The sequence below is a fragment of the Notamacropus eugenii genome, chromosome 1 (genome assembly GCF_028372415.1).
Source record: "Notamacropus eugenii isolate mMacEug1 chromosome 1, mMacEug1.pri_v2, whole genome shotgun sequence".
Taxonomy (NCBI): domain Eukaryota; kingdom Metazoa; phylum Chordata; class Mammalia; order Diprotodontia; family Macropodidae; genus Notamacropus; species Notamacropus eugenii.
Window position 1 is genome coordinate 77796784 of NC_092872.1, and position 14027 is coordinate 77810810.

At 47.1% G+C, this 14027-nt stretch overlaps 1 protein-coding gene across 4 annotated transcripts in view; it reads right to left on the reverse strand.

Annotated features, from left to right (window-relative positions):
* Nucleotides 1-14027, reverse strand: part of CNTFR (ciliary neurotrophic factor receptor) — a 94506-nt gene that overhangs the window by 29165 nt on the left and 51314 nt on the right. For 3 of the 4 annotated variants that reach the window (XM_072606296.1, XM_072606287.1, XM_072606278.1), the window contains one exon: nt 6870-7100. In XM_072606296.1, the coding sequence (XP_072462397.1) occupies nt 6870-7100 (231 nt within the window). Of the gene's footprint in view, nt 1-6869; nt 7101-12478; nt 12501-14027 lie in introns of those variants that run through there. The other variant, XM_072606303.1, reaches the window with a different exon arrangement.

Consider the following 14027-nt stretch of genomic DNA (forward strand, 5'->3'; position numbering starts at 1 on the left):
TGGGACTGTCTTCTTCCCCCAGACAGAGGCATAACAAGTATTAGACTGTTCAAAACCTAGGTGATTTCCTATCTTCCTCTGGCAGTTTTGGGACAACTAAGTCAACTGAGCCTCCAGACTCCTCTTCCCATGAAATGCTCTGAAATCTAGAACAGTCTTTTCCCCAGGTCTCAATTTCTCTACTTGTTGAATAGCCATGTGGGAAGGGGAGCATAGACAGCCAGAAGGTAGTGACAGTTCTCTAGATATTCTCTAGTCTCACCTAGAGAAAAAAAGAGTAGGGTCAAGGATAAAAATAATTTTTTAAAAATCATGGAGAATCAAAACCCACTAGTATCTGTACGTGGGAAGAAGAGCAGGATTTGCCGAGGGAACTGTAATCTCAGAAGGGTAGACCTGAGGTCAGGCTGCTAATAGGCCCTCAAAACACATGCTTGTGGGACTGGAAGTTCAATCTAAATTGAGGGTAAAGTTGCAGGGAAAGACCCTGAGGGAGTCCCTAGCTCCCTTATTCTCTGATCTCCCCCCTCCTCAGCACACACATAATTCACCAACCAGATAGCAGAGAGGTGATTCCAAACACCCCTCTGGTATTAAATAAAACACGACCTTCCACCCCTACTCCTCCCCCCATAACCCTCCCCCCTCCCACTTCTCTCTCTCGATCTCCAGTGAGTCCCTTCGTCCTGCCTCCACCAAGGCTCAGCTGAAATTCAGCCAAGGGCAAGGGGAAATGGTGCAAAGGAACTGAACCTTCCCTAGGTCTCTCCTAGGTCTCCAACATCCAGACACAGAGGCCCCTTCCCCTATCTCTCAAGCAGGAGGGGGCCTGGAATGGTGACTGGGTTCTCAGACCTTGGGGGTAGTGGAAATAGAGGGAGGCTTGGACAGTTGGAAGAGCTACCAATACTCTCCTTTGCTCTCGCGCTGGCCAGGGTCTGGGGTTCCTCAGTTTTTTGCTTGACATCAGAGGTCATTTGACAGTTCAGTCTCTACCCTAACCTCAGCTTCAAGTCTTGCTATAATCAGAAGGAAGCTCAGAACCTCAGAACCAACCCGAAGGCAGCTCATACAACTTTGGGGCAACTCGAACTGTTAGGAAGTTTTTCTTTATACTGAGTTTAATTCTACTTCTCTGAAACCTCTCCCCGTTCCACTCAGTTCTGCCCTGCGAAGTCAAGCAGAACAAGACTAATCTGTTCTCTGCTGACCCAGGCTGACCCAGGACTCTAGGCCAATGTTACATGGGGTTAAGTGAAGCTTAGCTCAGAGAGACCCAAGACACCCAGGCCCCCAATCCAGGACTACCCACAGGATTGGGGTCACACCTTCCCTCTCAAATGGGGCTTCTTGAAGGTGGGGACCATGTGTCTCTGATTTGGGGGCAAGAGTAGACTGAGCAGAGGAGGGTAGTCAGGAGAAGGGGTGGGCCCGCTCCAGGGAGGAGGGGATGGCCGGCATAGCTGTCTGGCCCTGGGGCCCCAGGGCTGGGAACAGGGCTTGGGTTTCCTCTCTGACAGGGACCAGGTTTCTCTGAGGGAAAGGAGGAAAGAAAAACAAAGAAAAGGAAGAAAAGGAGCCACTCTGTGCAGCTGGAGTCCAGCTGAGGAGTAGAGGCCTCCCTCCCAGGCAAAGGGGGGGCGGGTGATGAGGGAGAGAAGGCAAGCGTGAGAGTTTGAGAGTGTCAGTGTGGAAGGTCTGTGTGCGGTAGTGTGTATGTGATGGTGTAAGCCTGTGTGTGAGAAAAATAGGGCGTGTCTGTGTACTCAAGACTGTGTGCGATTGTGTGTGGTTGCGAGACAGTGCAAAGCCACAAATAGATGTGTTAATGAGTGTGTCTATCAGTACATGAAGAGTATGTCTGGGTGGGTATAGAAATGTAAGTGCATGTATGCACATGCTCATGCATACTTGTATGGGTCCCTTAACACACCCATCTGCCTGTGCTCACATGTGTATTTGTAAGTGTGAATGCATATGCCTGTGTCCAGGAAAGACTGTGTGTGTATGGATCTGACTACCTGTCAGTGTGGGATTCCTTTCATGAGTGAAGGCACCCCCCTATGAGAAAATAACTATCTGCCTATGTCTACATGTATGTATGTGTGCGTGTGCATGTGTGTGTGTTGTGTGTACTTCCCTGGAGGGGTTTGTTTGTTTTGCTCCTAATTCAGTTGTTTTTCCATGTCCTTTCCCACCAAACCGCATGTTTTTTCCTTTCATCTCGCCAGCAGGCCAGGGATGGGAGCCCACAGCACGAACTCCTACGGGGCAGGGGTTGGGGGGTGGGGGGGAGCGTGTGTGTGTGTGTGTGTGTGTGTGTGTGTGTGTGTGTGTGTGTGAGGGAAAGCCCACAGCCACTAAAACTCTCCAAATACCCACTGCTTCCATCCTGGCCCAGCCTGGCCCCCACCAGAACAACTCTGCCAGCTAAACACAGCCCCCCACCCCCACCCCCCCAGGCCCCACATCCCCAAACAAGCTGCTTCTCTCCACTCCCTGGCTCAACGACCTGGCCCCAGGGAAAAAGGCCAGACTTCTCAGCCACTGCTTCCCAACATCCACCATCCATATCCAGGCAGAGTTCCTCAATTCTCCATCCACCACTTGCCTCCCAAGCCTTGTTTTTGGAGTCGATAGGTCCATGTGCTTTCCTTCAAAGTGTGGGCTTTACCTCTCTAACTAGAGGGCTTCCTTGATTGACCCCACCCAGTTGTTCACAACACGGTTCCATGAACCCTAAGCCACTCTACTGTTTTCACTGAGATACATGTGTGTGTGTGTATATGTATATGTGTATGTGTGTGTATGTATGTATATACATAAATTACAATCTCATCTACATATATGCTCAGTCTTGTCTATCTGAAGTACCTTCCTTTAAAATAATACCCACCCACGTCCAACCTTCCACACAGGTCCCCACCCCCTACAGTCTGACTCCTGTCCCAACCTCTCTTTTAAAGCTGCTCTTTTCAAGGTCATTGTCCAATCTGCCCGTGTATTGGCCTGCTCGAAGCATTGCTACCACTGACCTCTCTTGTTTCCTTCCTCATCTCGACTTTGGGAACATTGAACACATCTGGCTCTCTTCCTATCTCTGCCTGCTGCACCCCCTGAAGTGAATGCATCCCAGAGACCCCGTTTCAGAACAAGGTGAAGGCACAAACTTTCCTGCCTGCTCCATCTTCTAGGAGCCTCTCCAAGAGTCTTCTCTGTCTCCTCTTCCTCCTCCAGATCCCAAATGAACTTTATTTGGTTTGGGCCTCAGCTCCTGAGATGATCTCTTAGACTCACAGAGCTTTAGTACTGGAAGGGAGCTTGTCGGTCTCCTCGTCCAACCCATACTTAAATAGGAATCTTCTCTCAGGAAGATTTGTTGATCCCCAGGAACGATGTGCTCCATCTAACTTCTGCCTGGAGACCTCCAGTGCTGCACGAGTCAATAGACAATACTATCTATCTCTAGTACTACTGCATAGAGGCAGCTGTTTCATAATGAACAGAAATGGACTTGGGGACAAGAACACTCGAGTTCGAATTCTGCCTCTAACATACTGACAGTGTGACCCTGGACAGCTCACTTAACTTTTTAGTGTCCCAGGCAATGCTCTAAGGCCGTAAGTTGAAGAGAAGGTGCCAACCTGTATTGGTAAAGTTAATTTCCCCAGCTAAGATTTCTCGGGACCAATGAAAGTAGAGGTCCTGCTCACCACCACTGCCACATCAATAAGCTTTCTCATACAGTTCTCTGATCACTTTAAGGTCCCTGCTCAAAAACATGGGGTACCTCTCTATTGTCTAATGAACAAAATACAGACTCACCCAGCATTCAAGGGTTCCACAAACTGATTCAAACCTACCTAGCGCCTATTGCTGGTAAACTGGATTACTTGGTGTCCTGGATTCCTTTCCTCCCCACCCTTATCCTGGGCACATGTCTTATCTGTGCCTTCCTTCAGTCTGTTTCTCCCCAGTGAGAATGCCACACACACCTCCCAGTTAGTCTAAATCTTACTCATCCCTTATTCCAGGGCAAGTCCAACCTCCCTTGAAAAAGTCTTCCCTAACCATTCCAGTCCACACTGACTTCCCCCACCCCTTCTCAATTCATTACAGACTAGAATGTAAGCCACGCATTCTGACTTTTGATCACCAAGTGCCATTCTCTGTTTTCACATGTATATTTTGTGTCTAATTAGCTGGAAGAGCTGAACAAGGGCAGGGACGGTGTTTATTATCTCGATATTCTACCTAGCACAAAGCCTTCCAGAGAGGAGATGCTCAATAATGAGCCTCAGGCAATTCACAAGACCAGAAGTTGCAGATGAGCAGCCAAACTACAACTATGAAGAGAGTTTACACACTGGGAGTTCCCTAGCAGGAAGAAATCACAGACGTCACATATACTGTAAAAAGGATTTTTGAAAAAATGATATCCTTGTCTCCAGGTGTCTGTCATCCTCATAACATTCTTTACTTTCTCCCCTTTGTACGAGCTCCTCAACGAGGCCTTGGTGACAATAGAGGGTTGGGTGTTTTTTGGACTGAATGTGGGATTTCGCTAGGGTCGTCGTCAGCCAATAAACATTTATTAAGTGCATATTATGTGCCAGCCACTGGGCTAAGAGTGGAGGATGCAAAAAAAAGCACGACAGTCCTTAACCTCAAGGAATTCACAATCTAATGGTCCAGGAAACTCCCAGGAAAAACCAAAACAAAACAAAACAAAAAAACCAACCCTCCAACCAAGGGAAAGCAGCACATTTTCTGCAACTTAACAACCTTATGGAATTGCCTGGGGTAGCAGTTGTTAGTTGTTAGTCAATAAACATTTATTAAGTGACCACTAAGCACTAGGTACTGTGCTGAGCATGGCATTAAGTGACTTGTCCAGCTTTACGGTCACTATTTATCACAGGGGAGACTTCAACCAAAGTTTGCCTCTTCCCAGCTTTATCCTCCAGGCCAATTGTGGGGCAGGACTAGCTAACTGTCCAGTTCTCACTCATACCTACACATATACTCCATCCCTCTCCTCCAGAGGAGGAATTCCATCTTATCTTCTCAGTTGTGTGTGTATGAGAGAGAGAGAGAGAGAGAGAGAGAGAGAGAGAGAGGAAGGGAGGGAGAGGGAGAGAGGGAGAGAGAAAGAGAGAGGGAGAGAGAGAGAAAGAGAGAGAGGAAAGGAGGGAGAGGGAGAGAGAAAGAGAGAGAGAGAGAAAGAAAGAGGGGCAGAGAGAGAGGGAGAGAGAAAGAGAGAGAGGAGAGAGAGAAAGAAGGAGAGAGAGAGAGAGGAAGGGAGGGAGAGGGAGGGAGAAAGAGAGAGAGAAAGAAAGAGGGACAGAGAGAGAGGGAGAGAGAAAGAGAGAGAGAGAGAGAGGAAGGGAGGGAGAGGGAAAGAGGGAGAGAGAAAGAAAGAGGGACAAAGAGAGAGGGAGAGAGAAAGAAAGGAGAGAGAGAGAGAGGAGAAAGAGAGTGTCAAAAGCCATTTTTTACACTCTTCTTCCTTCAAATTCTCTTCTTTCCGTCAATCACATGGTTCCTAAGACATCAGGCGTTCACCCACCACAAAGGCATCTCAGAATCCTCCTCACCAGCTTCTCACTTGGTTGCCCAGCCCTTCTTCCACTCCTTACAGCTGCCCTAACACTGACACTGGTGAGAAATGTGTCCATTCTCCAGACAGGGAGAGGGGAAGGACTCAGGGCTAGTCAATGACTAGTACAAGTATCTGCAAAGGTAGAGTAGTCACACCCAGAGGGTAGGACAGGGCATCAGGGAAAGGATACAGACTCATGTTTCTCCCCTGGAAGCTGCAGTCACTTATAAAAGGGAGCAGGGGTGAAGGGGAAGCTTGACTCTGAATTACATTAAGCTACAGGCAATTACATTTATTTCTGCTCCAATGCCCTTGCCTGATTAGGCCTGAGCAGCCCCAGTCCCATTAGCTCAGCCTTTATCAGTGTATCTGTGAGGTCAATGGCCCTGCTGGCTTCCTAAATCCTGTATCCCACCTTTAAGCCTTCTCCCAGAGCTCCCTAGGCTTAAGGCATATAACATACATGCTCACAATCACACAACATAGAAACACAATCGCCACCACCGACATGATCACACACACAATTACACTCAGACAACCATGTAGTCACATAATCCCCGCCACGTTCACACAAAGACATGCACAGTCACATAGAAGACCATACAACCCACCTCTTCTACATATACATAGGACACTTGGCACACCCATCTTTTCACCCCAAGGGGATATTTCTCAGATTACCTACATTTCACTTTAAGTACTGTTTATGGAAGCTGCTACCAGTATTTCTGTCTCAAATCTTTGACACTCCTTCCACCATTTCCCTTAAACCCTCACACAAGATGCTATTGCCCTCTCCCGTAGGGAATCTAGAAAAATCTCGGGGGCCCCCCACCCCCACCCCCAGTATTACAGAGTCAACTCTCAATTATCTGAGGGCAGAGATCACTTACTTGGGAGTGACTGACTCATATTGACTCAAGGGGAAAACTGGTGATAGTCCCCAAAATATCCCAGAGAAAGACATTTTTGGATTCTTGAAGGTTCCCCATTGTGTCCTCTCTTGCAGGAGAAAATCAAGAAGTGAATGAAGAAACAAGAAGAGCTGAGGTAAAGCTGACAGGATTATAGATCCTGGTGGAAATCTGGAAAGGACTTTAAATCACCTAATCTAACTCCTATTTCACATGAGAAAACTGAGGCACAGATCATAGTCATTGCCCATGTACAACAAAATCAAGGGTCAGAGGTCACTGTCACCACCAACAAGATTATTCATTATCTTGTTCATTTAGGTCAGGGCCAGGATCAAGGGTCATGTACTCACTGCCCACATGCAGCAGGGCCTGGTATCGAAGGTGCCAGGAGGAACCCTGGTAGCAGGCATAGTGACCACTGTGGCTCAGGTCCAGGCCCTCAAGGACCAACTGGGAGCCATTATAGTGAGCAGCCTCCAGGTCTGTCCCGTTGACCCTCCAGGTCACCGCTGTGTCCCAGGCTGCTGTCCCACAGGGAAGGGTCACATCTGAGCCCAGGCGTTCGTACAGCACATGAGTATCTGGGAAGAAACAAGTGACAGGTCATCCCAGACATCTCAACCTTGTGAAAGACAGTTCTCCCACCCAAAAACTGAACTCCACTTCCTTGTGAACTTCCCATCTTTCATTATCTCTGCTGCCCAAACCCATGTCTGTGAAAATCTAAATGTTTGTTGTGTGTTGAAGGCTTTGTGACACTCACACCAATAGTTCAATTTCTTCATTTAAATATTTTATCAATGGACCTCCTCCCCTAGCTTCAATGTGCTCAGGGAACCTGATGTCTGAGACTAGAAATGTAAAGTTGAGTTTTTCTTTCATTGATTGATCCTGACCCTAACGATGACCCCAAACCAGACAGTGACACTGAGCAACCCAGATGCTGTCCCTAGTCCTGATCCCAGACAAATGGCACCCTGAGACCTACCCCAAACCTGACACTGACTCTAACTAGGCCATTAACACTCTGATCCCAATTCCAAAATCAATGTGATAAATTCCTTTTATTTTGCAACATGCTACTTTATAGTGTTTATTTCAGGAGGATGTCTGTGGGAACAGAACAGTGCTAAAGTTCCAGATACTTCACAGGCAAGAAGGAATGAAGTGTATACATCCTTGGACTCAGACCACCTCTGCCAGCACATACGCGCGCGCGCACACACACGCACACACACACACACACACACACACACACACACACACACACACACACACACACACACACACACACACACCTGAAGCCCAGTTATTCTCCTCTCTGGGGCCTCAGACACAGGACACCCCAGACAAGTTTTGTTTCTGACACAATCTCCAGAAAATGATTCCCTATAAACCTCATGCACATGTCTCCAGTACCTCCACATCCCTAATATCCCTGTGACAGACTATATGTCACAATAGCCTGAAAACTATTCTCCCATGTTCTACCCCCACCCCCAACAACCCTGAACACAGAGTGGGGCCCACACAGCAGCAGCAGGCAGAATATGGGCAAAACAACCGGGGTCTGGAGACAGATCATTGTGCAGCTGTCACCTGGTGTTGGGAATCGAACCCTGGCCAGGCAGGGTTGAGGGGGAGAGAAGGCACTCAGGCCTGTCAGCTCACCTGCCCCAGGAGAGGGGGCCTGTCAGAGCTGAAAGCAACACCCTTCTCCTCCACCCAGCCCTGAACAACCAAGGCGTGACTGAGCTGAAGGATAAGGGAGTACCTGTCAGAGAGAGATGGGGAGGGAGAAGGAGGGAGGAGACAGACAAACAGAAAGATCTAAAGACAGGGAGAGTTGGGGGGGTGCTGGAGAAAGGTTTAGAGAGACAGAGAGGAACAGAAAGGGAGATGGAAGACAGAGAGAAAGAAGAAAAGGTTAGAGAATAAAAAAAGGTATCATTTTATGGAGAGAGGGGAAAAGGGAGAGACACAGTTGAGAATAGGGATGTCTCATGCCATCTGCCCAAGGTCACCCTTCTTAAGGGTCTCCCCCAGTACCAGGCCCAGGGCATTGCGTATCAGACTACACTACTCCTTTCAGGATCATTCACGTGTCCTTATCTCTTTCCCTCTGTGACATCAGACTTGGGAAAGACTCTCCTACGTTTGGAATGGTTGAGGAATAAGGTCAGCTAAAAGCAGAGGCACAGATCTAACTCTCCAAATTTGGAGCATTGATTCCTACCTTATCTGTGAAGACCTTTCCTTTCCAAGGTCCAGTTCCTCATCCTCCATGAAGATTTCCTGATCATTCTGAATCATGCCCCCACCCCATTCTCCCTGGAGAGAAGCCATCTATCTCTTCTCTAAATCTTTCAGTGTGAAACCTCTTCTGTGCCCCCGGTCTCATTCTAACTTGCACTGTCATATCTTGCACTCTCAATCTTTTACTAAAATGTAAGTTCTTTGAGGACAGAGATTATGTTGTTTTTCATCTTTGTAACATCATGGACCAACTCTATACGTACCACATTGGAAGGGATGGGTATTGGGAAGAAGGGAAGAACTGAACCTGTGATTTCATTGGTGCGAGGAATTCCTGGTGTGGAAACTCCTTGCACTGTTGCCAGTCTACAACTTGGCTATAATTTAGAGTCTTCAAGGAGGAATGCTTAACCGGTTTTGTGTCTTGGACCCCTCTGGTAGTCTGGTGAAACCTATGAACCTTTTCTCAGAATGCTGGTTTTAAATAAGTAAAATAAAATATAAAAGAAACTAATTATGTTGAAAAACAGTAATCAAAAAAATTTTTTTAAGCACTCAACCCTAGATTGAGAGGTCTTGTCTTAGAGATATACCTAGGGTCAGTGAGTGATTAGGTGACTCTTACATGTTCACAATGCTAGCTTGTGTCAGAGATAGTACTTGAGCCTAAAACTTTTATCCACTGTTTCATCGTTCCCCTGATCTAATACTTCAGCAATAGATATTTGGTAAAGTGAACAACTCTAAATTCCCTCAGTCCAAAGGGGCGTTCTGTCACCACACCACAAGTTTCCATATGGCTCCCCCTGTATTAGGAGAATGGAATGAAAGTCACTAAGTATACACTAAAACACCTTGTGTGCCTAAACCTGTGCTGCACTGTGGGAACAGGTTCCAGAGAAGAAGACGACATGGGTCATGCCCTTGGAGAGCTCAGAACCTGGATAGAAGATGAGATATATGTGCACTCAAAGATAAGTATGTGGATAGGATTCCAAGTGGAGGGAAATCAGAAATGGGGGAGATGAGCATGGGCTAGAGTGGCTGCAGATAGCACCTCTGGAGGAGGAGGCTTTGGAACAGGTGGGGTTCAAAGATGTCTGGGAGGCAGACTGTAACAGATGATGGTGGGAATGGGGAATAGCTAAGAGCAAAGCCCAGACATTCACAGAACAGTGAGAAGCCTAGTTCAGTTACAGCAAGCATTTATATAGGGGAGGAAGGGGAAAAGTTAGATTGTTGAGTAGAAAAAGGTAAGGGTGTTGCCTTCTTGCTTTTGTGGAAACCAAAGTCCAGTGCTCTCTACCCAGCGGAAAGGGTCAGGGGCAATGATAAATGGACAGACACCTCAGCCTGTTTGTTTGGCTCTCCTTCGGGCTTTATCACCCTGTCCTAAGGCTAGCTTCTCCTCTTTCTGGGAATGTGGAGGGGGGGAGGGTTAGCACTAGATGACCAAGCCAACGTTCCTCCCTCCAGTCCTCTGCTAGCCAGTATCAAAGAACCCTGGTACATACAACTCTGCTCAATGTGCTTTCCAGAATTTAATGAAGTTCTTAACGTATCCCATCCCCTCACATTTATTGTGGTTTGGAGTGCTGGGAACCCTAAAATATAAGGGTGTAGGGATCTGCCTCCAGAGAATTTGACCACTCAAACCTAACTTCACTACTCTGACTGAAAGAAGGCTTGAGTGGTGAAATTCTTTTGAGGCAGACCTGTCCTGTCCCCTCGATTTTTGGGGTTCCCAAAACCTCAACAACAGTCACGTGTCAGACCTCCTCACATACTCGTGTGCTCTGTGGCATTAACTCTCACCAAGAGCAGCTTTCTCCTACTACCTGCACAAGGATGCCTATCTGCACCCCTTTTCCAAAGAAATAATCTCAGGTCACAGAAGATGGAAGTTAGACTGAGAAAAGCTTTTCTGGCCTCAGAGGGGACAGCAGACCAGAGGAGGTGGTTGTAATTATATTTACTTGAAATAGTCTCTCTGAAGTCTAGGCCTGAATTCTCAACTGCTCCTTCCTATACCTTGGGCTATATACGCCTCCAGCACAGAAGTGTAAATACAGGAGACAGAAAAGAAGACAAGAAAGTGATTGATTAGGGAAGGTAACAAAATCCTCACCCTGCCAAAAGTTTCACCCCCTCCTAGATGCCCCCAGAATTCCTGCCCAATAATCAAGACAGGTAAGTAGATGAATGAATGAATGGCTCACCCCTCCTACCAAGTGGCACAGTCCAAAGAACAGAGTGACACACTGATGGAGAAGTGGCAAAATGACTGCGATCAACAGCTGTTGGGTGATTGGGTGACTGGACCAAAGCCTGAGCCTCTGAAGATTTCTTATTAACATTCCTGCTAATTATTTCTCCATCAGGAGAGCAGACCTGCTGAGTTTGGGGGTGGGGGGGATTCCTGTTAACCAGACAATTAAGGCCAGGCCCAGTCTATCATCAAAGAGTCTTAATTACACTTGTTAACGAAGGCCCTCCAATCTTTCAGAGGATTGGACGACTGAGAGCCCCACCCCCTCGGTCAGGTCACAGGACCTTGTATCTGGACTCAGGTCATATTAATGGATCCTCTCCCCAATTATTACCCATACCCCCCTGAGTTACTCCCATTTAGAGCTCTAAGTCAAAGAGGATAGAGGATATAGTTTCCATACCTTGGTCTTAGAAGAGACACTTCTGTCCAACCTCTAGAGAAATTCTGGCTTACTAAATTCCAACAAATTCTCCTTTAACATCCTCAGAACCTCAATGTAGGGAGATGGGAATCTCTAGAGGGTGTGGGTCACCTCTGCCCTTGTCATCGATTGGTCTGACTTTTGATGTCAGACCTATACAGCTGGTGGCAAAGTGGATGGAGTAAGCATTGGGCCCTAGTCAGAAAAACCTGGGTTTAGACATTTATTAGTTATGTGGCCCTGGCCAAGTCACTTAACCTCTGCCTCAGTTTCCTCAACTATAAAATAGGGTAATAGCACCTACCTCCCAGAGTTGTAGTGAAGATCAAGTGAGATAAAATATATGAAACGGTTAACACAGTACTTGGCACATAGTAGGCATTTAATAAGTGGTTATTCCCTTCCCCTCTTCCCATGTCCTTGAATGAATTAGACACTGATTTAACTGAAAGGAAGACAGAGTAGGAAAGAGCAATGAACTTGGAAGTGAGAACCTCCTGTCAAATGCCAGTACTGATATATCCTTGTGTGACCTTGGAGAAAAAACTTTATATGTCTGAGCCTCAGTGTCCTCATCTGTAAAAATCAGAAGCTGAGCTAGAGTACCTTTAAAATCCCTTCTAGCACTATATTCTCTGATCTTGTGAGACTAAGTTCCTGTCTATACAGCTAGAGAAAGAAAGAGTTTGGAGAGGGGGGCAGAGGTATGGCCAATAGGAAAGGGGAGTCTCCCCCACTTGCCCGTCAGACTTTAAACCCAAGGTCCAACCATTCTACTTCTCTCAGCCCCCTTTGACTCCTTTCCCTGGGAGGTAGACAGACAGATGAATAGCAGAGACAGGATGGATGGAGTGGAATAGGCCTCAGGAAGCCAGCCTGAAACACAGATGTGAAACTCTCCTTGGCCCCCACCATCTCTCCTCTCTTCCTAAGAGATCCAATGACCAGAGGCTAAGATCTCTGTTTCTCCCTCCCCAGCTCTGAATGCTGGCCCCACCTTGGATTCTCACCCTCCATCAGGGCTGGGCAGGAGACCCAACTCCAGCTCTCTGGAATCCTGTTTCCAGAATCTGGAACTTTAAGGAAACGTTCCAAAGGACCCCCCCCCCCCTTCCCTGCCCCCCCAGAGACCTCTTGAGGCCCAGGCTGCATCTCCGGTCCATCCAGCTGCATGAGAAGGAGACGTAAGAACTGACCGTCTAGTGAGACCACTGAGTCGGTAAGTCATTAAAAGAAAATCACAGTGAAACAATGCCATAACATGAAAACAGCACAGTCCAACAATGACCCAACAGGACAGCAACAGAGAGGCAATGACAAGGATAACACAGTAACACAAAGACAAATGAGTAACTGTAACAAGGAATATTGACACCACAATGGTAGTAAGGTTACACAATAACCATTAGAATGAAAATGATACAAAAGTAAAGAAAAAGTCATATCAAAGTTATATTCGGGAGGATAGATATCTTCTTTATATAGTTCCTCAATATTTCCACCTACCCTTGTCCTGTCCCCATAGCTCCTATAGCCCTTGCAAATTCTTGTTCATTTTTTAAATGAAAACACAGGGGAAAGTCACACGATGTTGTGTGTGTGTGTGTGGTGGAGGGGTGCTACGAACTTAAATATGAGGGAGCAAATTTGGGGATAGAGGCTGGGGGTACAGGAGGGAGTCAGTGAGATTGACATCGGGGGACACTGAGGCTGAGGACATAGCAAGGAAGGGTAGGGACAATAGGGAATCAGCGAAATTGACCTTGGAAGGGGGGGGTTAGTGAGGCAGGGGAGACAGTGGGGGAGAGTGGGTGTAGGTCCAGAGCATGGAGTCAGTGAAATTGACATTGGTAGCGGAGACAGTGAGGCTCGAGGCACAGTAATTAGAAAGGGTACAGAGTTCTTGGCTTTGACACTGGGACAAAACCTTTAAAAGAATCAGTTGTGAAAAGATTGATAAATGGGGAGGGGGAGAGAGGGACAGAGAAGATGAGATTATAAAAACAAAGGGAACAAGGAGAGAAAGGGGCTGAGAGAATGAGAATGCCATACACAATTTCATCCAAAACAACAGTGGTGCAGTCACACATACATGTGGTCACAGGCCGCCCTAACAGTCAGACTATTCACATAGTTACACTAGAGTCTCTGTTCAGGGAGGACTACAGTGGGTCTCACCATGAAGACTAGCTTGCACATCACTATATTGCACATGGACTCAAAGAGCCAAGATGACTCTTGAATACAGAGTGTGAATATGGAATATAGAGACTCATATCCAACCCATCAGGTAGAGAACATATCCAGAACAGCTAAGCTGGAATGAACACGCTCTGTTCCAAAGCAGTGTAGCTCTAGGTATGTGTTGGGGCTGGGGAGGGGGTTGGAGGGGAGGAGAAGAAAGGGACAGCTATTCTCCCAGTACCAGAGTAGGAATCACTTTTTTGACTTTCCTGTCCAAGGAGAAGTCCCTCCCTTTGTCTTCTGTTTCTTTTGAAAGTGGAAAAAACACTCCTACCTACAAGGAGTCCCCAGTCTACTGAAGGGGGCAGGGAAGGG